Source organism: Odontesthes bonariensis, chromosome 13, assembly GCF_027942865.1.
Source record: "Odontesthes bonariensis isolate fOdoBon6 chromosome 13, fOdoBon6.hap1, whole genome shotgun sequence".
NCBI lineage: Eukaryota > Metazoa > Chordata > Actinopteri > Atheriniformes > Atherinopsidae > Odontesthes > Odontesthes bonariensis.
In genome coordinates, this window is record NC_134518.1 from 35,986,893 (window position 1) to 36,013,184 (window position 26,292).

At 41.8% G+C, this 26,292-nt stretch overlaps 1 protein-coding gene across 2 annotated transcripts in view; it reads right to left on the minus strand.

The window, feature by feature from the left end:
• htr4 (5-hydroxytryptamine receptor 4) overlaps nucleotides 1-26,292 on the minus strand; it is a 222,487-nt gene that overhangs the window by 68,362 nt on the left and 127,833 nt on the right. For both annotated transcript variants that reach the window (XM_075482008.1, XM_075482009.1), the window contains exon 4: nucleotides 22,991-23,191. In XM_075482008.1, the coding sequence (XP_075338123.1) occupies nucleotides 22,991-23,191 (201 nt within the window). The remainder of the gene's footprint in view (nucleotides 1-22,990; nucleotides 23,192-26,292) is intronic.

Here is a 26,292-nt window from a genome sequence, read left to right on the forward strand (position 1 = left end):
CTGTCCCTTTTTTTCCAGAAAATTATGCAAGCGTATCGAATCGAAGACTGAATATCGTGTATCGTGTTTTACTTGTGAATGTGTGATTCTCTTTTGACCCAGTGTAAACCTCTTGTTTTTATGATTTTATCAGCACTGTTTGTTAAATTATCATGCATCTACCAAATGTTTTAATTGGTTTTTATCAATGCTTGATACTCAGTGATGATTTTATGCTTTTATTAAACACTTTGCTGCTACTACGTTTGCTTAAAGATTAGCTTTGCTGATCCTCAGAACCACTTCTACTTGTATCTTACTGTTTCCTACCATCGTTGTTGCTCTCTCTATTATGAACTAACACTGTTTTAATATGTCATTTTTAATTGTTGATGATTTTATTGTTTAACATTCCATGTTTTTTCTTAGTGTACCATTGTACAACTGGCCACCAGGATTACAGATGAAAACTAGCCTTTGGCTAACTCTGGCATGTTACAGATGTTATTATTACAGTTATTATCATCTGGCTCTGCGTTCTCCATCTTTCTCCAATGCCTGAGTTTGTTGTTGTTGTTGGTGGTGAAGAGGTCAACAGGAAGTGGCTCTATTAGCAACAGCTGGAATGGGTACAGCGCCACCTATCATACCGGGGTATGACACGCTTTGTGCCTCTGATCCCATTCATTCACCGCCAGATATCCAAGGAGAATTACCCTTGCTCCACTCATTCTGATTGTAATTTAGCCAATTATCCGATCCTTTCAGAGCCATGTGACCCCACTGAGTGACAAGTAAATTTTTAGTTGAAAAGCATCGTGAAGAAGACCAAAGAAAATGTTAGAAATAAAGAGCGAACAGGATCACAGAGGGACTGACAGGTGGAGAAAAAGGGGTCAGATTGGACTATAAAACACACAGATTTAGAAAATAATAGGACACAAGTGGAAACAATCAAGAACACAAACACAGGGACTGAATTAGGACAAGACATACGAGGATGTTGTCATAACGACCATGTGGAGAAGCCAGTGTCAAGCATGAAATAAATAAGATGATATTTAATCCCTTATCATTCACAGCTTTTCATATTTAGAGTCCTGTTGACATAAAAATCACGGCATAGCTGTTTTTTAAGTCTATAAATGATCTATATTCAATTAAACAGTAGTTCTTCTGAATGAAATTCTAGGTTTTCCTTGGAAAATGACTAAAAAAACTGAGATAACTCATCCTGCAGATACGCATATTGTTCTACTCGTGCTCCCCTTTGGGTCAGCTGGGCTGAAGCTTCCAGATGTGGAGGAGTTGTTCATGGCGGACCCTCAGAGACGGGTGCAGACGTCCCACATGCAGCCGCGACTCTCCTTTTAATTATTTCATTTGAGACGCGTATTTCTAACCATCTATCTTCGTTATAACCCTCATCATGTACTCTTAACTGTACATTGTTATAACATGTATAACAATGAAAGGAGTGTGTAAAACATCGTGGAGGACAGGTCTCAAACTAGCAATGGGCCTCATGCAAGAACATTTTCATATTTTTATTCTAAATTTCTCTCACTTTTTTCATACGAAGGTCTCGTACGAACACGCCACGTCAGATTCAACGACTTCAGATTCGATGACTGCAACTAAAGCCGTCCAATCAGTTGTTGCCTCATCATGATGGCTCTTTGATGGGGGGGTCCATGAGGGGGGTCTTCTGGCACCTTCTGGTCTGCCTGGGCTGGTTCAGGTGGAGACCCTCGTTCATGGCAATATTGTGCAAATTGTGCCTTCTCTGGGCTATAGATCAGTTTGATTATGTTCGGCAGCCCAGCCACGGCATGAAAGTCCCTCTTAATCTGTACTTGTTGACAGCGGTGTATGGGAATCTGATGTACCATGGGTGATAAACTGATGAGAGCTTTGATGACCAAGGGGAGCGCACGACTCACAGAGGACTGGGACACCCCCGATTTGTCTCCAATCTCCCTCTGAAAGGTTCCAGTGGCCAAAAATCCAAGGGTGGTGAGGACCTGGACGTGTGGTGGAATTGGGTTTGATCGGCGTGTTTCTCTCTGGAGTTGTGGCTCCAGCAAGCTGCATATATGCAGCAGCACAGTCCTTGGCAATCTTAATCACGATGTCAGCCATTCGTCTGTTTACACGGTCTCGGAACACACGCTCTCTTCCAAGACACTGACGAGCCAAAAGTAGCAAGACAGCTGCTGGTTACACTTCCCATTGACCTTGTTATATCCAGAGTCAAATTAACCTTCAGTTAGTGCATAATTTAAGTCAAACAGGATAATGTCGACATAATTATGGGGTATAATGTATATATTTATTTATGTTTGCTTCAAAGTAATTAAATATACAATCCATTAGTCAAGCAAACTTGATTGGAATAACAGCGGACTACTTTAGGAAACTCCTACGACAGGTCTGGATCACTCGTAAATTCTGTTCCTACCTGAAAGAAAACGTAAAATACGAAAAGATTGGTGAATGCGCAAATTCTCTTAAATCACTCGTACGCACGACTTAAGAACAAATCTGTGCGTACGAACGGTTGTTGCATGAGGCCCATTGTCTCGCATGAAGGTCATTGTGGCGGAAAAACGTTGGTGAATGAGCATCGTCTGCCATCCTCTTCCTCTTTATGTGCATTTGTGGCTAAATAAATACTATTAGGAAGCAGGAAGTGGACGTTAACACACAGTAACATGTGCTGACAAATCAAACCTTAAGCTTCTCTAAAGGGAACAGAGCAAAGGAAAAGCTATTTTTGAGCCATTATTGTAAAACACAGGACCCAACGCACCTGTTTCATATATTTAGTTTGCTCAGGACAGACTGTGCTTGTTTAGAGGGGGATTTCTTTTTTTTTTTTTTTTACAGCAAACAAAGGCCCAATACCTCCATTTTGCAAGATAAAGTGTCTGGGCAGCCGCCAACGAGCCGTCAAATCGATCCCCTGCTTCTGGGTTGAAGGGCTCGAAAAGAGGCACCTTACCTCTGCTAAACAGAGGGGTGAGGCAAGGAAAAGGAAATAGAATTGGGCCAATACTCTGCTGGCATTTTAACAACCTCAGGGTGTTTTTCACACCTGTCTTCAAACCTGTTGCAGCCATCAACTTCTCACAAACAAAAGAAATAACAGCTTTGCCAGTATGGATGGTTTTAGTTGATGTTACACTCAATGTGTTCGAAACCGCATACTACATACTGCATACTACATACTGCATACTGCATACTACATACTGCATACTACATACTACATACTGCATACTACATGCTGCATACTACATACTACATACTACATACTACATACTGCATACTGCATACTGCATACTACATACTGCATACTACATACTGATCGATCAGACAGTATGCAGAGCGTTTACCCACAATGCATCTCGCTCCTGCCCGAGCCGAAATCAGCCGGCCTGAAGCTGATTTCTCTTAAGCTCTAAACTCCGTAAACTTTAGCAACATTTGAAACATTTTCAGGAGAGAAAGTAGTCGTTTAGATCCCCAACGTGTTGAAAACCTGACAAAATACCGGCTGTTTACAATTTTGTTCCCACGAATTCGGCGCTACTAAAGCTAGCCGCAGTGAGCAACGCACTTCCGGTTATTTTCACAAAATAAAATACCCGTTGCCTTTTATCATAGGGAAAGCCATTACCATACAATTGGTGCTTTTGTTTTCAAAACAGGAAGTGAACCTACCCTCGTTGTAGCTAGCTTGAAACTGCTGTTTTGACAGGAAATGACGATCGGCGACGTCACATTACGTTGCATCTTGGGTAGTTTGAGTATGAGTAGAAACCTCAGGATGCATACCCAACATTTCGGAGAATCTAGTATGCATCCGGGAACTTCTCGCTTACTCAAACTCGCATACTAACTCAAAAAGTTAGTATGAGTAGTAGGAGAAGTATGCAATTTCGTACACAGCATCTCTTTCTCTACAGTATTTGCATTTTTAAGCTTTGTGAGACCTGATCCGGTGGCACCAGCAGAACAAAATATGGCCATTTATTATTTAAAACCCTTTAGTCGTAGAGTTCAACTAAAGGCCGACATTTTTCCTTTCACTCTGTGGGATCTCCAGAGGTCTGAGGATAAAAACTATATGATTCCATCAAGATAAAAGCTCCATTCAGAGTGAGAGGCAAACAAAATGGACAACATATTTATTTTGCTTTTTTTTATATCCTTCATCTGCTTGATTTTGCCCAAACAGAAATACATAATGCATACCCAACATTTCAGAGAATCTAGTATGCATTCGGGAACTTCTCGCTTACTCAAACTCGCATACTAACTCAAAAAGTTAGTATGAGTAGTAGTAATAGTAGGAGAAGTATGCGGTTTCAAACACAGCCACTGTCTTAACTGCTGAAATAATGTGATTAATCACACGGAGAAAGTTTTGACAGGAAGTTTTGACGTCTAACTCTCAAACGCAACACATTTTTCAAGCCTCTGCTTTTCCTCGGGAGGTTGACTGAACATGCTCTGCTGCATCAGCTTAATCCAGTCTACACCATCGTCAGTCACTGTGGATGCTTCCCCGCCTCCTCCACTCTGATCCCACCTCATTACCTGCTGGCAGTGCGTGGCATTTCACAGCCATCACTAATTTGGACTGGGTGTGTATACTGTGTGTGGTCTCCGCCCGCCGTGGCATTAAAAAAAGGTCAAGAGGCCCTTTTTCTTTTTGAATTCCCAAAGCAGTTGTGTTGAAAGGCTGCAGATTGATTCTTTAAGTGTGCAGGTGGAGCACTGAGTGGCAGAGCCCCCCGTGTCTCCAGCACACAAACACACACTGAAGCCTAAGCTCATACAAAGAACCGACACATGCACAAAGACACACACACACACACAGCCGCTCATGCCCCCATTAGCCTGGGTAAGATTAGAAGCAGACACAGCACAGTTGAATGGCAGCGTGTCTTGACCACGAGCACTTTAAATGGCCCCTGCTTCCCTTTGATCTGCAAAACATCTCTTTCTGTTTATTTCAAACATTTTTATTCTGACATTATTTATTTGAGAGCTGGTTTTCTGAGACCAGACAAACATCGCTGTTGCATTCTGTGTTCACATGCAGCTGCAGGACGGGATTTTAGCAAACAGATGGCTCCTCAACACGGCCGAATATTACCAAAAATGTGCATTTTTAATCAATATGGAGGTTGCAAACCAATACATATAGTGTTGTGGTATGTATTAAACACTATTCTAAAAGCCTTAAAAAGCAAAGTTTAATATTCTATGGTTTAAATTCTACTTGGGACTATGGTGCACTGCAATTGTTTTAAGTTGATCTATCTAATTCTCCCAAACTGTACGAACTCATGCCAGTAAAATGAAACATAAGAGTCTCTAAATCATAATCCCTACAGTTAATATTTCACATCCCAGATCCAAACCACAAAAGTCTCGAGCCAATGTTCACTTGTTTGTATTGTGCGTTCGAGCAGCCAGACTTTTCCATCGTCTTCGGCTGCTCTTTCACTCATTTTCAGTCCAGGTCTGTTACCCTAAACCATTTTCAGAGGAACATCTTTTCATATTTGTTGAGCTACTTAACTCTGAACTAACTCAGGTGATGAACCAGTGTTCAGAAAACTTAGCAAACGGCATGTTTTTCTGTCAATATGTAAACTGCTCTGTTGGGGATCCAAAACGTATGCTAAACTTCTCGGGAGCCAAAACATAGGCTAAAGTGCCCTCTTGGGAGCCAAAACGTGTGCTAAACTGCCCTCTTGGGAGCCAAAACGTGTGCTAAACTGCCCTCTTGGGAGCCAAAATGTGTGCTAAACTGCCCTCTTGGGAGCCAAAACGTGTGCTAAACTGCCCTCTTGGGAGCCAAAATGTGTGCTAAACTGCCCTCTTGGGAGCCAAAGCGTGTGCTAAACTGCCCTCTTGGGGAGCCAAAACGTGTGCTAAACTGCCCTCTTGGGGAGCCAAAACGTGTGCCAAACTGCCCTCTTGGGAGCCAAAACGTGTGCTAAACTGCCCTCTTGGGAGCCAAAACGTGTGCCAAACTGCCCTCTTGGGAGCCAAAACGTGTGCTAAACTGCCCTCTTGGGGAGCCAAAACGTGTGCTAAACTGCCCTCTTGGGGAGCCAAAACGTGTGCCAAACTGCCCTCTTGGGGAGCCAAAACGTGTGCCAAACTGCCCTCTTGGGAGCCAAAACGTGTGCTAAACTGCCCTCTTGGGGAGCCAAAACGTGACCTAAACTGCCCTCTTGGGAGCCAAAACGTGAGCTAAACTGCCGTCTCGGGGAGCCAAAACGTGTGCTAAACTGCCCTCTTGGGAGCCAAAACGTGAGCTAAACTGCCCTCTTGGGGAGCCAAAACGTGAGCTAAACTGCCCTCTTGGGGAGCCAAAACGTGAGCTAAACTGCCGTCTTGGGGAGCCAAAACGTGAGCTAAACTGCCCTCTTGGGGAGCCGAAACGTGAGCTAAACTGCCGTCTCGGGGAGCCAAAACGTGAGCTAAACTGCCGTCTCGGGGAGCCAAAACGTGAGCTAAACTGTCGTCTCGGGGAGCCAAAACGTGTGCTAAACTGCCGTCTCGGGGAGCCAAAACGTGTGCTAAACTGCCCTCTTGGGGAGCCAAAACGTGTGCTAAACTGCCCTCTTGGGAGCCACAACGTGTGCTAAACTGCCCTCTTGGGGAGCCAAAACGTGAGCTAAACTGCCGTCTCGGGGAGCCAAAACGTGAGCTAAACTGCCGTCTCGGGGAGCCACAACGTGTGCTAAACTGCCCTCTTGGGGAGCCAAAACGTGTGCTAAACTGCCCTCTTGGGAGCCACAACGTGAGCTAGTGCCCTCTTGGGAGCCAAAACGTGAGCTAAACTGCCCTCTTGGGGAGCCAAAACGTGAGCTAAACTGCCCTCTTGGGGAGCCAAAACGTGAGCTAAACTGCCGTCTTGGGGAGCCAAAACGTGAGCTAAACTGCCCTCTTGGGGAGCCAAAACGTGAGCTAAACTGCCCTCTTGGGGAGCCAAAACGTGAGCTAAACTGCCCTCTTGGGGAGCCAAAACGTGAGCTAAACTGCCCTCTTGGGGAGCCAAAACGTGAGCTAAACTGCCCTCTTGGGGAGCCAAAACGTGAGCTAAACTGCCCTCTTGGGGAGCCAAAACGTGAGCTAAACTGCCGTCTTGGGGAGCCGAAACGTGAGCTAAACTGCCCTCTTGGGGAGCCGAAACGTGAGCTAAACTGCCGTCTCGGGGAGCCAAAACGTGAGCTAAACTGTCGTCTCGGGGAGCCAAAACGTGTGCTAAACTGCCGTCTCGGGGAGCCAAAACGTGTGCTAAACTGCCCTCTTGGGGAGCCAAAACGTGTGCTAAACTGCCCTCTTGGGAGCCACAACGTGTGCTAAACTGCCCTCTTGGGGAGCCAAAACGTGAGCTAAACTGCCGTCTCGGGGAGCCAAAACGTGTGCTAAACTGCCCTCTTGGGAGCCACAACGTGTGCTAAACTGCCCTCTTGGGAGCCAAAACGTGTGCTAAACTGCCCTCTTGGGAGCCAAAACGTGAGCTAAACTGCCCTCTTGGGAGCCAAAACATGTGCTAGAATGTCCTATTTTACTGTAGGGCACTAAGACTTGATACTAGTCGTTGTCATTCATCGTAGTTTGTTTATTTTGAGTTGTCAAATAAGTAGTTTAAATGTATTTTGTTCCCCGTGTGATTTTCATCACAGAGCCCTCTTGGGTGAAGAAAATACATTCTAAATATTCAAAATAAACTCTAGAAGACTATTAGGACCAAGAAATACTATGACACATTACTTTTATGTTGGGCCCTTTGTTGATCTGTATTGAGCCAGAACCAGTTTGGATTATCTGGTGTTAAATTGTCCCCCAGACCCCCTGGGGATTTTCTTCCTTAATACCGGGAGGAGGAGACTCAAGTCCAAGACCACATTGCCAAAGCTGCGTTATCACTTCCTTCTTTTCAGCTGTTCACTTTTTCCTTCTGGTTCCACTCGCTGTTTCATTTTTCTCTTTTTTAGATTCAACCATCATAAGGTTAAGGCTATGTGACACGGTTTCCTTGTTCGCTTTAAGACCATTCGGTTAGGGTTGTCCAACCCTAACCGAATGGTCTTAAAACTACCTGGGCAGGGAGAGGAAGATGGTTCAAAGTCACTTTGGAAGTTGCCTTGGCTAGTTATCGATCAAGTCTTGGAACGCTGGTCTTGGGCTCTTTGTGGACCAAGTGAAACCTTTTTTTTAAAATGACGCCAACCGAAAAGGGACAGAAAACCTGACTGTAACTTTGTGCTCTTAGTGTAATGAAAGGGACAGTTCGCCTCTTTTGACATGAAGCTGTGTAACATCCCATATCAGCAACATCATTTATGAACATCTTCTTACCCCCTGCTGCGTCCTGTGAGCAGAGTTCCAGCCGCGTTTTGGTGTTGATGAAGGTAGTCCGGCTAGTTGGCTGGGGTTTAAAAAATAAAGCGTTTTGCTTCTCAAAACAATATGTGTTCAACAGAGTAATACATTTGCATCACAAAATGGTTCTCCAGGAAAAAGTCAGACCTCACAATCGCTTGGCTCTATTTTCTCTCCCTTCGTATCACTGCCTGCTGTGCAGACCGAGCAGCAAACACCGTAACAGGTGCGGCTGTCGGCAGGCGGGAGCAGGCAGTGATACGAAAGGAGAGAAAATAGGGCCAAGAGATTGTGAGGTCTGACTTTTTCCTGGAGAACCATTTTGTGATGCAAATGTATTCAGGCATGCAAACTGGTCAGGGGTGAAAAAGGTGAGAAGGGTACACGGACACACGGCACGCGCGGAAAAGCGGAAACATGAGACGCATTAAGTTGTAAATTATACAAAATATATATTATAAAATATACAGTATGTCCCATTTGCATTAAGTAGAGAACAGCTGTGCAGCATAAAAGATGAATTTATAGGTACAGTAGGCCTATCAATTGCATTTACTGTACTATTATGTGTTTGATATATAACATCACAGGTCTTCAAAAGCATTTAACTGTAGTATCATACATTTAATTACATTAAATTTAACGAAAAATTTAGTCCCATGGTCCTTAAAGGGATACTACAAGTATGTAGGATTAAACGTTTAATTAATTACTGCCCCAAGACAGCCTATGCTTAGTAATAGCCTGAACGATGACTCTCCCGACCACTTTCACGGTCCGCTGTCATTAAACCACGAAAGTGAACGTTTGGCATGCCGAGCCAAACGAGCTCCACGGGAAAAACTTATATCAGCAATTCACTTGACGTACCGCCAGAGACAAATTTGTATCGACAGCTGGCACTCTAACAGAAAAACATTCTCGCGGCAAGCTTAGTTAAACGGCATTTTTTCATGACAGTGTAAGTTTTGAGACATGCATGCCACGAGCACTACGTAATCCTACATTGTGCCCCCTTTTAACTTCGATTGATGGTGCATCATACTGGATGAACACGAGTGCACCTGTAGGCTGTCATCATCAACGGGGGTATCAACGGGGGTGTGGGCGAACAGCGAGGGGATGGGGGTCGCACTCTCAAATACGACCTGTGGCAGAGCTCTCCGGACTCTGCATTGATAAACTCACGACGAATGAAACGACCTCCTCAAATGGGCAAAATGTTCCCTTTCCGTGATTATCGGAGGGTATTATGAAGGGGCATACCTCGTTAAAAAGCCAAGTCCGGCGACAATTAAGGTCTCCATTGACGTTGGCTAAAAGTATTAGCAAAGCCCTGAACTTGTGTGGAAGGCGCTAGTTAGCCACTCTACAGTTACCTCGAGTAGCACTAACACAAACAGCGTTCTGTGAGGCGGTGAAATATCGAGGAATTGTTGACTATTTCAAGTCTGTTATCAAGACATTTAGCTGACACTTGTATCAAAGACACTATTAAAAGCACATTAATTGATCTAACGACACAATTCGTTATGAAGACTATTTCAGGACATCAGTCAAATTGTAGCAGGGGGGTGGTCCGGGAGGGGGGGGGGGTGGGGGTGTGAATAGGGGTTCGCCCTCCTCACTTCTGATTGGTGATAGTGGTTCTCTCACACGCCACTCTTGTCAGTCATTTGTTGTCACATAGGTCTAGTGTAGTTTTGAGGTTCACAGTTCCACTCGCTAGTTGACATGCTCACCCCCCCCCCCCCCCTATTTTTTTTTCTCCTCGGATCTACGCGATTCAGAAGAATGACCCATTTTGATTTCAAAACGGCGAATTTCGCCGAAAGGTGGCAAGTTTGCATGCCTGGTATTACTCTGTTGAACGCATATTGTTTTGAGAAGCAAAGCACTTTATTTTTTAAACCCCAGCCAACTAGCCGGACTACCTTCATCAACACCAAAACGAGGCTGGAACTCTGCTCACAGGACGCAGCAGGGGGTAAGAAGATGTTCAGAAATGATGCTGCTGATATGGGATGTTACACAGCTTCATGTGAAAAGAGGCGAACTATCCCTTTTTAAGGCTTTCAGCCTTGACTGATGGTTTATCCAAAACGAGCCTGCTCCTGATCCTGTCTCGGAGTCCTTTTGGTTCTGGTTTGGATTCTGTTTCCCACACTAATTCCTTCCTCCTGCCACCAAACGTCGGCCCACGCAGAAACAAACTAATCACTGTTGAAGCCACATCTTTAGTCCCTGTCAACACTGGGGCCTAATCCTGTGCCTTCGGCTGTTCCTGTCCCATCTCCCTCTCATACTGTAACTCGGTATTGTTTGTGCCATTAAATGTCAGATTGTGAGTAAATAAATATATTTTCTGTCTCTAAACTTCTTTTATTCTGACTCAGACTTAGTTAAGTCCAAATGACTGAGGTTTGTTGTGCTGGTTTGAATTAAATTTACTGGCTCGCTGCATTGAAATCACTGACTGAAGTCCCTGCTGCTTTGTGACTGAATCTATTGTTTTAAAACTTCTCTGATTCTTCTTCTTCTCTCTTCTTAGATGCATTCCTTCGATATCTCTAAGGCTGTGTTCGAAACCGCCTACTACATACTACATACTACATACTGCATACTGCATACTACATACTGCATACTACATACTACATACTGCATACTGCATACTGCATACTGCATACTACATACTACATACTGCATACTACATACTACATACTGCATACTACATACTTGCATACTGCATACTACATACTGCATACTACATACTGCATACTACATACTACATACTGCATACTACATACTTGCATACTGCATACTACATACTACATACTTGCATACTGCATACTACATACTGCATACTGCATACTACATACTACATACTTGCGTACTGCATACTACATACTACATACTACATACTACATACTGCATACTGCATACTGATAGATCAGACAGTATGCAGAGCGTTTACCCACAATGCATCTCTCTCCTGCCCGAGACGAAATCAGCCGGCCTGAAGCTGATTTCCCTTAAGCTCTAAACTCTGTAAACTTTAGCAACATTTGAAACATTTTCAGGTGAGAAAGTAGTCGTTTAGATCCCCAACGTGTTGAAAACCTGACAAAATACAGGCTGTTCACAATTTTGTTCCCACGAATTCGGCGCTACTAAAGCTAGCCGCAGTGAGCTAACGCACTTCCTGTTATTTTCACAAAATAAAATACCCGTTGCCTTTTATCATAGGGAAAGCCATTACCATACAATTGGTGCTTTTGTTTTGAAAACAGGAAGTGAATCTATCCTCGTTGTAGCTAACTTGAAACTGCCGTTTTGACAGGAAATGACGATCGGCGACGTCACGTTACGTTGCATCTTGGGTAGTTTGAGTATGAGTAGTAACCTCATGATGCATACCCAACATTTCAGAGAATCTAGTATGCATCCGGGAACTTAAATAAAGTTAAAGTTAGTAGGAGTAGTGGGAGAAGAAGGCGGTTTCGAACACAGCCTAAGGCTTTTATAATGTAAGATGGCCCTAAACTTCCGTACAGTTTGTCCGTCTTGAACATGCTGCTGTCAGATTAGCATTTTGTGGAAATATTTACACAGAAAATCATCCGGCTTCCTCCAGTGTGCCGAAGAGCTTTCAAGCATGAAAGCACGATAATAAAGTTCAGCTCTTTGGGGGGCAGCTTTTCTCTGAGTTAGCCCCTTTGGTTAATACATCAGAGTAGGAGCGTCCTCCTCGTAGCAGTTCTGTTATTTCTAGTTTTAATTCATTTCTATTCAACCCTTTTCAGCATCTTCGGCTCATGTTAGATGAATGAGAAGCTTTATCCTGCAGCTGCTCGCTTGTTTTCTACGTCTTTTTCTTCTTTTCTTCTCCATTTCCCCCTCTCTCTTTTCTACATGTTTCCTTTTTCCTCTGTCGTGCACACAATTTTGTGTTGTCTGTCAGCCAAGTGAGTTCTTAAACGACGATTTTTCCTCTCGTTCTCTTTCGGTTTTTCCAAACCCGGTGTCTCGGTTCTGCTGCTCTCAGCCACTTTTTATAATCCCTTTTTTCCACGGTGACCTCTGACCTGCCTCAGAATGAAAGGAGAAGAACACAGCTGCTGCTTACAGTTGGCAGCCGCTGATGAGTGGAGATATTCTGACATCTTAAATGAACGAAGGCTCCATCTCCCTTTCACTCATCATCAGTTTCAGATTCCCAGATGAGCCTCCGTCCGACTCTCAAGCAAAATATTCAAATTTTTCATTTGCAAGTCTGGAATAAACCAAACATTTAGGAAGACGGCTCAAAACTGATCACCTTCGCCGTAAATGACAGAAAGAAATAATTCAGGAATACTTTCCAACTGTTCTTTCATGTCAGTGTCATGTGTTTATTCTTTAGAGGCGGAAACAGCTGATCAGTCATGTGACTTTACCACTTGTTTTTAATAGGGCTGGGCGAGTTAACTCATTACTATCGCGTTACCTTGTTAATTTTTTTAACGCCGATAAATATTTTATCGCGCATTAACGCAGGTTTTATTATTTATTTATTTAAAAAAATATTAAACAATAAGTTTTTTTGGGGCTTTTGTGCCTTTAATGGAAAGATACAGGAAGCAGGGGGCAGAGAGAGGGGGAGCAACACGCAGCACAGGGCTGTCTGATGCGGGACTCGAACCGGGTCCAGCTGCAGCGAGGACTATAGCCTCTGTACATGGGGCGCCTGCTCAACCCACTACGCCACAGACCACCCCTGTTTTATTATTTATTTTAGTATTTTAAAAGTCTCTTGCTCACAGGCTTTTATTTTGTAAAAGTCTGCTGTTCACAGGCTTTTATTTTGTAAAAGTCTGTTGCTGTCTGCTGTGGAACAGGAAAAGAAAGTAATCGGCGGATCCACCAAACATGGAGAAGGGTACGGAACTTTTACTCGGCCATTTTCATGTTAAAGTTCTTCCAGACGGCGGAGTCGACAGAACCAAAGTCATCTGTAAACACTGCCAAGTTGAATTGTCTTCTCAGCGTAGTAGTTCCAGTCTAAAATATCACTTAAAGGCAAAACACACAACTGATAGCAGCAAGTCATTCAAGGAAACAGACAGTGGAGCGAGGCTTCTACATAAAAACTACAGAAAGATGCTGATGTTAAAAGTGTGTTTGCACAACAAATGTTATGGCACTTTCATTCATATGGCAGCACATTTAAAATAAAGCTAAATGCTAAAAGCTATACACTACTTTTGGATTCATTTTTGGATTTTGCGTACAAATGCGATTAATCGTGATTAATCAGGGAAATCATGTGATTAATTAGATTAAACATTTTAATCGCTGCCCAGGCCTAGTTTTTAATTACACCTGATTCAGATGAAATCGATCTCTTCAAAGATCGTTGAGTTCTGCAGCAGCCGGCTGATGATGCATTGAGCTGAATCAGGTGTGTTGAAGCAGGAAACGTCTAAAACCTGCAGGACGGCCCTTGAGGCCCAGAGATCCCTGGCTTAGTGGGACGTGGCTTCAGTAAAAACTTCTTATTGCCAAGTTTAGATTTCTTGTTCGTCTTACTTCCTGTTTCATTTTGGTGATTCAGTTTAGTTTCACTTCCTGACTTCCTCACCTGATCTAACTTTACTGACCTGCCACGCTCCTGCCTCTTACGTATTATTCCTCTTTGTTCACGGTCTGTTGTTGCTTCAGCCTTGAAGAGGATTTTTTCACCACCTTCTTGGATTTTGTATTCCTGCCAGTGCAGCGTCCTCAGACTTCAGATCTCTTTGGTGCATCATCCAGTCCCCCGTATTCTGCCCTCGGGTGTTAAACCATCCTTAAACTGTGATAGAACTTTTTCAGTCAACAAAGATAAATAGGTTGCAGTAAACTTTGAAGATATCCCCGAAACACTCAAAACTGTCCGTTTAGAAGTTTTTGCTGTGACGGTGTTTCATTCGACTTTTAAAAACAAAGCCAAAGCTAAACGTATGTGACTTACATGCAGAATTAAACAGAATGTGTATTTTCTCTTTTTGTTTCTACTTTCTCTGTCACTGATGCAGCTAACAGACTCGTAGAGATTTACGTGCTGTTTTCTTTCTTGGTCTGTTTTTTTTCCTTCGTCTTTTCTCGTAAAATCTGTTTTATTTGGGAAGATACAAATGACAACAGCAGCCTTCCTCCTCTCCTTTCTTCAGGAGCATAAACTCGCCGGAGATGCATTTTCCACCAGTTTTCACATAAAACACTAAAATAGTTTGAGTGCAACTTATTTCCCCCTTTAGTTGTGATGATGCTTGTTTGCAAAGCATATATTAATCTCTTTAAATCAATAAAATATTGACTTACTGACGTTTTTATCAGTTTCCATCAGTTTTTTTATCAGTTTCTATCAGTATCGATCATCAGTTTTTATCAGTATCTATCAGTCTTTATCAGTTTTTATCATTTTCTATCAGTTTTTTTTAACAGTTTTTTATCAGTTTTTTTATCAGTTTCTATCAGTTTTTATCAGTTTCTATCAGTTTTTATCAGTTTCTATCAGTTCTTTTATCAGTTTTTTATCAGTTTCTATCAGTTTTTATCAGTTTCTATCAGTTTTTATCAGTTTCTATCAGTTTTTATCAGTTTTTTTATCAGTTTCTATCAGTTTTTATCAGTTTCTATCAGTTTTTTTATCAGTTTCTATCAGTTTTTATCGCACCGTCTCTGTCAGCAAAGTCGACACGATATCAGAGAGATGATGTGAATTTTGCAGATAGTGTGACAATGAATTGAAGTCGATGCATCACTTTATCCTCCCCTCACTCAGCTATGAGCGAAGCCCAAAGCTTTCTCATATCGCATCATATTTGGGGTTATAATCTCATTCATGCTTACATAACAATTATATCATGTAGAACTGAAGTATTTCCTGAGCAGGATTTGCTTTTCATCCCTCAATACACAGAAAAAGATGTGTAGACAAATAAAACAGCCTCAGCAGATGGGAAACAGACTGCTGTAAACATGCATCTGTGTGTGTTTATGGGTCAGTGTGCAGGTCCTGCACATTACACGTCTGTCTTTCACCATGTGCTGCTTCTCCTCTGGAGTTATGTGGATTCTCTTTGCCCCCCAAACAGCAGCAGAGGCGGCTCAGCTCGGTCTCTGAACAGCACAGAGGGGAGTCGGCAGGTTTCTCTGAGCTTAGCCACTTAGCTTGTCCAGAAAAGAGTCATGTTGGGCTCCAGATTAAAACATTTTTCTAGGTCTGGGCGAGTTAACTCGTTATTATCGCATTAACTCGTTAATTATTTAACGCCGACAAATGTTTTATCGCGCATTAACGCAGGTTTTATTATTGTAAAAGTCTGTTGAATGCATCACATTCACACAGTTACAGCAAACACCACGAAGCATGGAGGAATAAAATAAAGATAAACTAGCAGCTAACATCACCGCTACAGGTGTGAAGCTCACGGAGCTAACCGGCGCTACTTCCTGTTTTACTGGTTTCAACATAAAAGCACATATTTCGAAATAAAGCCAAGTTGAATTGTCTTCTCAGCGTAGTAGTTCCAGTCTAAAATATCACTTAAAGGCAAAACACACAACTGATAGCAGCAAGTCATTCAAGGAAACAGACAGTGGAGCGAGGCTTCTACATAAAAACTACAGAAAGATGCTGATGTTAAAAGTGTGTTTGCACAACAAATGTTATGGCACTTTCATTCATATGGCAGCACATTTAAAATAAAGCTAAATGCTAAAAGCTATACACTACTTTTGGATTCATTTTTGGATTTTGCGTACAAATGCGATTAATCGTGATTAATCAGAATCAAAATCAGAAAAGGTTTTATTGCCAAGTAATTTTTACATCATAAGGAATTTGGCCTGGTCTGTTTGGTGCCATAAAAACAAAAAATATAATAATAATAAAATAAAGTAATAAAAAAATCAAGGGCAGAAGAGTGCGTTAATCAGGGAAATCATATGATTAATTACATTAAACATTTTAATCGTTGCCCAGCCCTACATTTTTCATTAGTTAGACGATGTTTTTCCACTGATAAAAGCAGGAATTCATCACCTTGAATGAAAGGACGAGCTGCATTGTCACACACATTCTGTCCAGATTTTATCTGATTCTCTGAAGGTGAGTATGTTCACAGCAAAATGAACTAAATTATGGAGCCCGAAAAAAACAATCATTTCATGTAACTGCTTCAAAAGAAATCTAATTGCCAGAAGGAGGCAGTTTTTAACACTCAGATGTTCACGGATGTCTTTGAAAGGATTCTTTTAACAAAGAGAATGAAGCTATGAGTCATGAAAACTGGGATCTCAAATTCTGACACATTCTCTGAAGTAGAGGATTGATTCAGCTTTTAATTCTCTTTCTGTCCTCCTTTCTTTCTCCTTACTTAAGTATAGTTCCTTATTTGGACAAATATGCTGGAATAGCACGTTTATGGTCGAAGTTCGTGATGTTTTCAGTGTGTGAAGCAGCTGTAGAAAATGGATGGATGGACAGACGGAAGCGTCTCTTTAATTCATATTCACAACACGCCACATCTTTATACAACATTTTAAAACTAAACTTCTTCGTGCTTCAGTTAGCTCGATGATCGTCTCCCCCAACAATCCTAAAGTTGCCACAACTAGGTCAAACTTATCTGGTGTTGATTGGCCGATGGGGATATTTAATTTGGAATATAATCTGCCAGCATCGCTGTGCATCTCTAAAGGAATGTTTATAAGAAGTGCCTCGGCCTGGGGTCGGACATGACACAGATTTTAAACAAAATAGTATGGATTCCAGGTTTGAGCACTGGACAGATAAAGGTGTTACTGCCTATTGTAATATGATGGAAAAAAATGTGCTAAGTACAAAGTTTTCAAGCATTGAGAGAAAAATACAACTTAGAAAATGGTGATTTTTTTAGATATTTACAAGTACGACAATATTTTCTGAAAGAAATCCGGGAAAAGGAAACTGCAGAATCAAACGAAATAATACAACTAGAGCTGGGCGAGTTAACTCGTTATTATTTAATAATATTTTGTCGCGCATTAACGCAGGTTTTATGATTTATTTTATTATTGTAAAAGTCTGTTGCTCACAGGCTTTTATTTTGTAAAAGTCTGTTGCTCACAGGCTTTTATTCTGTAAAAGTCTGCTGCTGTCTGCTGTGGAACAGGAAAAGAAAGTAATCGGCGGATCCACCAAACATGGAGAAGGGTACGGAACTTTTACTCGGCCATTTTCATGTTAAAGTTCTTCCAGACGGCGGAGTCGACAGAACCAAAGTCATCTGTAAACACTGCCAAGTTGAATTGTCTTCTCAGCGTAGTAGTTCCAGTCTAAAATATCACGCAAAACACCCATTTTAACTATTTAAAATAAAGCTAAATGCTAAAAGCTATACACTACTTTTGGATTCATTTTTGGATTTTGCGTACAAATGCGATTAATCGTGATTCATCAGGGAAATCGTGTGATTAATTAGATTAAACATTTTAATCGTTTCCCAGCCCTAATATATATATATATATACATATATTTAAAAAAACTGCCTCAGCCTGGAAGCATTGCTCGATCCTTGCAGAGCCTCCTAGTTATTTGGAAATGTTGTCTTCTCCTGTATTCCTCACATTCGTGACCTCAGGACCAGCAACGTGGGTAAAAATGATTATTAATATACGGTTAGTATTATCATCGTTATCATCAGGGTTTGGATAATATATGCTAAATGAACTCAATAAGAAGGGAAAACGCTGCTGTTTTCCTCCTCATAGCAACAGTTATCAGCCATGTCAGGAGCTGTTTTCAGCAGTAAACAATTCTTCAATCTGTAAATTAGTCACTGCAGGCATTGATTTAAATATTCCTCTCACTTATCTTTTTGTGATGATTAAAGCCCCCATTCTTTCAACCATTAGAGAGTTTTATTGGGCGTAATAATACTACATGTCATAAATTGTGGTAAAACTGGAAAATTGCTTGTCAAAAGATGTTTTTGCTTGAAAACAAGCTGCTCTCTTATTGTTTCAGTCAATAACTCTGTGTTCGTGTGCCACTGTGATGGCGTTTATCTCACTCTGGCAGATGGATTCCTAAACAGAGAGGAAGTTTTGCTTCTAAGTGAATGTAATTAATGCAGATTACCAACATCCCGTGTTAAATCTTCCACGGCTTGTTTCCAGTTTCTGCGCCTTTGTTTCTGTTGTTCTGCAGAATGAATGATTGTGTGTGTTTGTTGGATATCTGACATATCCAGCTGAATCAGTGTGTCATATCCATAAGAACAAACTTCCGTCGCTCCCCACTGTGAGAAAAAACTCGATCCGGTCTTTGTGTTGTATGGGCCTGCAGATGATCTCTCTCATTTCATTGACTATTGGTGCAATCCTGCAGTTTTACCTAAAAATAATCATCTTTCTGTCCGTGTTTCTCATTCTTCAGATGCGCAAACATGACCTTCAAACGCCTGACACTTAATTATAGTTTGATGGTTCACAAGCCGATCAATGCTTGAACCTAAACAAAGGCCGTGTTCAAAACCGCATACTTCTCCTACTACTTATACTAACTTTCTGAGTTAGTATGTGAGTTTGAGTAAGCGAGAAGTTCCCGGATGCATACTAGATTCTCTGAAATGTTGGGTATGCATCATGAGGTTACTACTCATACTCAAACTACCCAAGATGCAACGTAACGTGACGTTGCCGATCGTCATTTCCTGTCAAAACGGCAGTTTCAAGCTAGCTACAACGAGGGTAGGTTCCCTTCCTGTTTTCAAAACAAAAGCACCAATTGTATCATAATGGCTTTCCCTATGATAAAAGGCAACGGGTATTTTATTTTGTGAAAATAGCCGGAAGTGCGTTGCTCACTGCGGCTAGCTTTAGTAGCGCCGAATTCGTGGGAACAAAATTGTGAACAGCCGGTATTTAGTCAGGTTTTCAACACGTTGGGGATCTAAACGACTACTTTCTCACCTGAAAATGTTTCAAATGTTGCTAAAGTTTACAGAGTTTAGAGCTTGAGCAAAATCAGCTTCAGGCCGGCTGATTTCGTCTCGGGCAGGAGCGAAATGCATTGTGGGTAAACGCTCTTCATACTGTCCGATCGATGAGTATGCAGTATGTAGTATGTAGTATGTAGTATGTAGTATGCAGTATGCAGTATGTAGTATGTAGTATGCAGTGTGTAGTATGCAGTATGCAGTATGCAGTATGTAGTATGTAGTATGCAGTATGTAGTATGCAGTATGTAGTATGCAGTATGCAGTATGTAGTATGTAGTATGCAGTATGTAGTATGTAGTATGTAGTATGCAGTATGTAGTATGCAGTAGTTTTATTTATACACCGTTTCACTTGGCCAACATTTTGATTATAATTACTTTTTTAATTATTCCCATTTATTTAAAAGTTGTGTCAAACGTTTTAATTAATCATTCGCGGCGTGGTCACATGACCATTTCCTGGCATTGGTAGGAATTTAGCTTGAAATACGGAAAGTTGACATTAAAAAGTGCAAAGTTTTATCAATATGATTAAAACTAAGAAGTGCTGAGAAGCCGACAACAAATAAAGGAAATGCATTCTCCAGCAGATGTGACATGACTCACACGGGCACGGGGCTTATTGCTGTGGTGGGATTCAGAGGCAGCTGTATGCATAGAGCAGTTCAAAGCTCCTCCGGACAGATAATCACATGCAAAGACCATTTCCTCACTGCTGTTGCTGAGCTTTGCATCCTTGATTTGTCTAGCTTGGAATTTCATCTGCGTTTGTTCCTTTGAGACTCTCTGTGTTAAAAAATGCATGTACCGGGTACACCAGTGAGATGCAGGCCCATTTACAGGAGACCAAGTTAACTCAATGCCAGGATACAGAGAACCAAAACACTTGTTTTCCATGATTCTGAATCTGCGACACTGTGAATAAATAGAGGTTTTACATAGATTCAAAAATGAGTTTTGTAGCATTTACAATGGGGACAGATGTGTAGGTGTACTGGACCCAAGCAAATCAATCAAAACTGTGACTTATTATAGGTATTATAGGTGATGAAGCCATACAAATTACAGCTCTTTTACCAGGCTCTCTTATTGTAACTGGTCTCCCGTCGCTATAAAAGAGTCATAACAGCAAAATGTTTTCTCCTTTTTGTAGAAATTAATTTCAGCAGACTAGAAAAATCAATTAAAAACGTGTATCCAGCCCCAAGCTGCTACTCTCAGCCCTTTAACTCGTGCTAAAGTCACAATCGTCAGTGAGCGTGTAGCTTAAATCAGATCACATCTGCTGAAGTGTGCTCCTTCTCACCTTTACCATAGAGTCAAGCACTAACGCCTTGGGAACAGCTTCAGGTGGTGCTGTGCTACATAAAACAACACTCAGTGGGTCCACAGGATGAGATTAATTCAACTATAGTTGGGTTCTGCTCCTTATTTGAGCGAGGGTAATTCTCCTTGGATATGTGGCGGTGAATGAATGGGATCAGAGGCACAAAGCGTGTCATACCCCGGTATGATAGGTGGCGCTGTACCCATTCCAGCTGTTGCTAATAGAGCCACTTCCTGTTGACCTCTTCACCACCAACAACAACAACAAACTCAGGCATTGGAGAAAGATGGAGAACGCAGAGCCAGATGAAGCTACGTCCCTCTACATTTGCTCTGTGATGAGCTGCTTGTTGCACAAACTCGATGCCCAACGGAGCATTCTCCATCGCGTTGTTTGTTTCTTTCTGACGGCGACAACAACAGGAATATCGTCTCCTTTGACGATTTTTAACAAACACTTCTAGGCGCGAACACATTGCTATCGTCTCTCCATTGGCTTCCGGTCCGATTCAGAATTCAGAAACTCCTGTTGTTTGTTTTTAACGCCACTAATGGCTTGGCATCAAAATGGCATTTAAATCGAAGCTTATGACCCACCTTTTTAGACGGGCGTTCGAACTCTGATTAGGGCCACTATGCACCCATTCTATCCGCTCTTTTTAAATAATCTTAATTTTATACAAATTTTATTTTATTGCGCTTGTGGAAGGCTTTTAATGCCCTGCAGCACTTTTACCATTTCTGAATCGTGTTTTATGTTTTGTTTTATGTATTTTTGTTTTTATCCTGTTGTAAACCACTTTGAGTACCAGTTGGCTATTGTAAAGGGCTATATAAATAAAGTTTGATTGATTGACGTCCGGGTCACGACCCCGGGAAAACATCTGGAGCATGCGCAGAACGCAAAGTCTGATTCACCACGTGCTTCAGCGTCTACAAGCAGGTTTAGAGTGACTTTCAGCCCAGTTATCTCGGGGTCTGAATCCGATCCGATCCAGTTCTTAGTCAGATTAAGGTGTCTACATGCACTTAATGACTCAGTCTGATTGTAATTTAGCCAATAATCTGATCCTTTCAGTGCCATGTGACCCCACTGAGTGTCTGAACTCAATGAAGTTGAGCATTCCAGTTGAATTTCTTGTTTGGTTTACATGTGTTCCTCTAGCTTTCCTTCCATCATTCCAGTGTTTTTAGGATTTCAGACTAAGCACAGCCTTCTGCTGTCATCTGTCTGATATGTCAGGTGTGCTGACTGCCTACTGTGTTTGACCTGGAATAATGGTTTATATTTTTCAAAGTTAATCAGTGTCGCTGTCCTACAGCTGTGTACTCCTCTCCTGAGTAAACTAACCCTAACAAGCGGTGACAGAGCGGCCATTTTTCACTCAAAGGGAGGGAATGACAAGCTGCTGCCAAAAGCTCCTCAGGCTGGATGCAACACAGACCGAACCGTTTGAAACTGGGAACGGTAATAATGAAGTGATGCTCGGTCCGGTCCAAGTTTTAGTCAAACTAAGGTGTCTACATGAACTTAATGACTCAGTCTGATTGTAATTTAGCCAATAATCCGATCCTTTCAGTGCCATGTGACCCCACTAGGGTTGCAAAATTCCCGGAATTTTCAAAGACGGAAACTTTCCATGGGAATTTAAGGGAATTTAAGGGAATTTATGGGAATAAACTGTGAATTTTCAAAATTGAAGGTCGGCTCTTCTGCACATTGAGTTGCCTATGGTATGAAATGCGCTATATAAATAAAGATTGATTGATTGAGTCTAGGGAACTTAAATATAGTTGAGGAAAGTATATTTTAGCATAATCATGACTTGAATCTGAGGCCCTGGCACCTGTAGCCATTTTTGAATGAGCGGGGTTAGGGGATGGGTAATATTGAACCCAACACTCCTGTTTTTGTTCATCCATGAAACAAGTAATTAGAACGTGTTCTACTCTACTTACAAATAAATCTGTTGAAAACATTTTGTATGGATGTTTTCTTATGACTTCTGTTTATATTTATGCTTGGATATAATATATTCCCAGTCGGTTCTCCTAAATTCCCATTAGTTCCCATAATTCCCATTATCCCCGTGGAAATTTACCGGAAATTTACCGGAAATTTTCCGCCCCTTTGCAACCCTAGACCCCACTGACTGATATAGATCCAATACTTCAACACAAAGCTGACAGAATAACAAATGGTAATAATTTCCTCAGCATCGGTGCAGGTTCAGAGGAAGAACGCCCACGCGTAGGTCTCACCTGTCCAGGGCGATGCAGCACAGGTGCAGTATCGATGCGGTGGTCAGCAGGACGTCCAGCGAGGTCCGAACCAGACAGAACGTCTCGCCGTAAATCCAGTGCTGGTGGACCAGCTCGATGGCGCCAAACGGCATCACCAGCACCGACACCAGCAGGTCGACAAACGCCAGGGACACGATGAAGTAGTTGGTCTTAATTTTCCTGACAGAAAGAGAAGAAACCCGATGGATCAGTCATCAGAATGAATCAGTTTATTTTAACCTGCTGTAATCTGATACGTGGTGAGGACTCAAAAAGCCTGAAAGGAGTCTTTAGAAATGTTTAATACTAAATGTTCCTGTTTTTCTCTCTATGACACCAAAACAAAACAGCACCAGAGCCTTTTGTTCTGGTATGAAAGGAAAAACAAACTCAAGTGTTTGTATTTGTGTTATTCTGAAGGCAGCTGATCAAAAATCCATTGAAGGTAATTATAGAAAAACAACAAAACAGCTCATAAGAGGCCTGTGTTATCAAAACAGAATGCCAAATGGAGCAATTCTACCTCCCATTCATTGTTTCTGTGGGACTTATCGTGAAATGTCGAGAGAACGACGAAATGACATGTTCCAATTTGTGAGATAAATAAAGGTTTGATTTAACAATTAACATTTTTGTTGTTCAGGACACTAATCCTCACACGCTTCTTAACATATAGCTTAAGATACGTCAATCAGGTCATTTTCGAGAACAGATGAATTCACAAACAAACACAAACAAGGTCTCCTCTCGTAACCAAATATTACTTATTATCACAGAGACTTTAAAACTCTAAATGAAAGCGAAGTGGACTCCAGGTGAGTTTTCCTCCCAACTCAACTCAACTTTATTTATAAAGCCCTTTAAAAAAGCCGTGGCTGAAACAAAGTGCTGTACATGAGTAAGAACACAAAATATAAGGCACAAAACATAAGAACAATGTAAAAACAATAATAAACAAAAACAATATTAAAACAATAAAAACAATAAAACAATAACGGAAACAGAGTCTCATGGGTTTTAAAATGAGTTAAAAATGGACAGTGAAGGGGCTTGTCTTATGTGAAATGGGAGGTCGTTCCACAGTTTAGGACCGGCAGCGGAAAAGGTAAAAAGCAGCAAAGATATAGCAAGAAAATAAGGGACAACTGAACCCATTAAGCCTGAGTTATGGTCGTCCGGGAAAGCCGTCGCTTGCGTGCGTCGGCCAACATTCCTATCTATCTATCCTTCGAGGAGACGGAGACTCGCGGAGACCTCAACGCTTGTGATTGGTCGGCTAACAATATAATTTCCGGAATCACTTTTCCGGTTTAGCTCCTTCCTCTCAGAACAACAACACCGCCATTTCTGAAAGAGTTTACTGTGTGCCGGTCAACATTTGGTCAAAATTATTTGCATTTCAACATCAACAAGCTCCAACTCCAACAACAGTCTTTCTCTCTCGGTCGCCATCGTTCTCTGTGAGGAGGAACGGAGCCGGAGGTGAACAACCAATCAACCACTTTCACCATAGACGGAAGGAGAAGCATACCAAGGCATTAAAGGGATAGTTCGCCTCTTTTGACATGAAGCTGTATGACATCCCATATCAGCAGCATCATTTCTGAACATCTTCTTACCCCCTGCTGCGTCCTGTGAGCAGAGTTCCAGCCTCGTTTTGGCGTTGATGAAGGTAGTCCGGCTAGTTTGCTAGGGTCCCGAAAATAAAGTGTTTTGCTTCTCAAAACAATATGCATATGCTCACAAAATCGTCCCTCCAGAAAAAGTTGCTTGGCCCTATTTTCTCTCCCTTCGTATTACTGCCTGCTGTGTAGACCGTGCAGACTGAAGTGCAGACCGAGCAGTCCCCTGCTTCCGAGCAGTAAACACCATAACAGGTGCGGCTATCGCTAGGTGGCTGAACGCATTGATATGAAGGGAGGCAAAAGTAGCGCAAAGCGATTGTGAGGTCTGACTTTTTCCTGGAGAACGATTTTGTGATGCAAATATATTACTCTTTTGAACGCATATTGTTCTGAGAAGCAAAACGCTTTATTTTTTAAACCCCAGCCAACTAGCCGGACTACCTTCATCAACACCAAAACGAGGCTGGAACTCTGCTCACAGGACGCAGCAGGGGGTAAGAAGATGTTCAGAAATGATGTTGCTAAAGCAGACGCTTCGACGCAATGAGAAAATTATGTATTTTTTCTTTCTGTACCGTCTGCAAAAACTCAATAAAGAGATTTTGAAAAAAAAATAATAATAAATGATGTTGCTAAAATGGGATGTCATACAGCTTCATGTCAAAAGAGGCGAACTGTCCCTTTAAGAGGCTAAAACTGCCGAGAGACAACAGGTTTAGGGGGGTTTGTTCTGTTAATAAGAAGCCAGAGACGTAGGGATACAGAGAGAGTCTAAAATTGAAGCCGCGCTGATTAACTGCCTCCAGAGTTCTCCGTGTTAAAACCTCATTTTCTTTCTCTAAGCAACAAAGCTGTCAGAGACAAGGTCAGATAGAAAAGGCAAACTTTACAATTTAGCTTTGCTAAAAGCTTGTACTAAGAAATGTTGAGTAGGGGTGACAGCTGGAACAGGCTGGAACTTCTCACAGGGTGATGCATTCGTGTAACACAACAACAAAGGTTTACCCGATAACCGGTTGATCATTCATGGCTTCAGTCATGTGAGTAACTATGTTGGAACTTAACTGCAAAAGGGCGTCTCCGTCTATCCATATATAAACCAACTTTATCCATCCATCCATTTTCTGTTCCCACTTAATCCCGTTCAGAGGACCGGACAGAGATAAACACCCATGCACGCTCACACTCACTCCCAGGGACAATTCTACAATAACCAATTACGAGGCCTCTGAATCAGGGACATTGGATTTTAGATCATGTTTGCACCTGCACTCCCTCTACCCCTCACATTCATATTGAATTTCCAATTAGGTAATTGAAAATCAAAAAACGCCGAGCAAACACTTAACAAACAAGAAAAACTGTTTTAGTAATAAAGTAAATGACGTGAACAACTCCACATGAGAACATTTGTGAAAAGAACCATTAAATTTCTCAGGTTAGAGCTGTTTGAGATCACGACTGATAAGTACAGGAACACAACCCCACCTTAAAAAACACCGAAACATCCCTTTAACAGCATCTGAAACGATGGCTGTGTTCCAAACCGCATACTTCTCCTACTACTCCTACTAACTTTTTGAGTTAGTATGCGAGTTTGAGTAAGCAGAAGTTCCCGGATGCATACTAGATTCTCTGAAATGTTGGGTATGCATC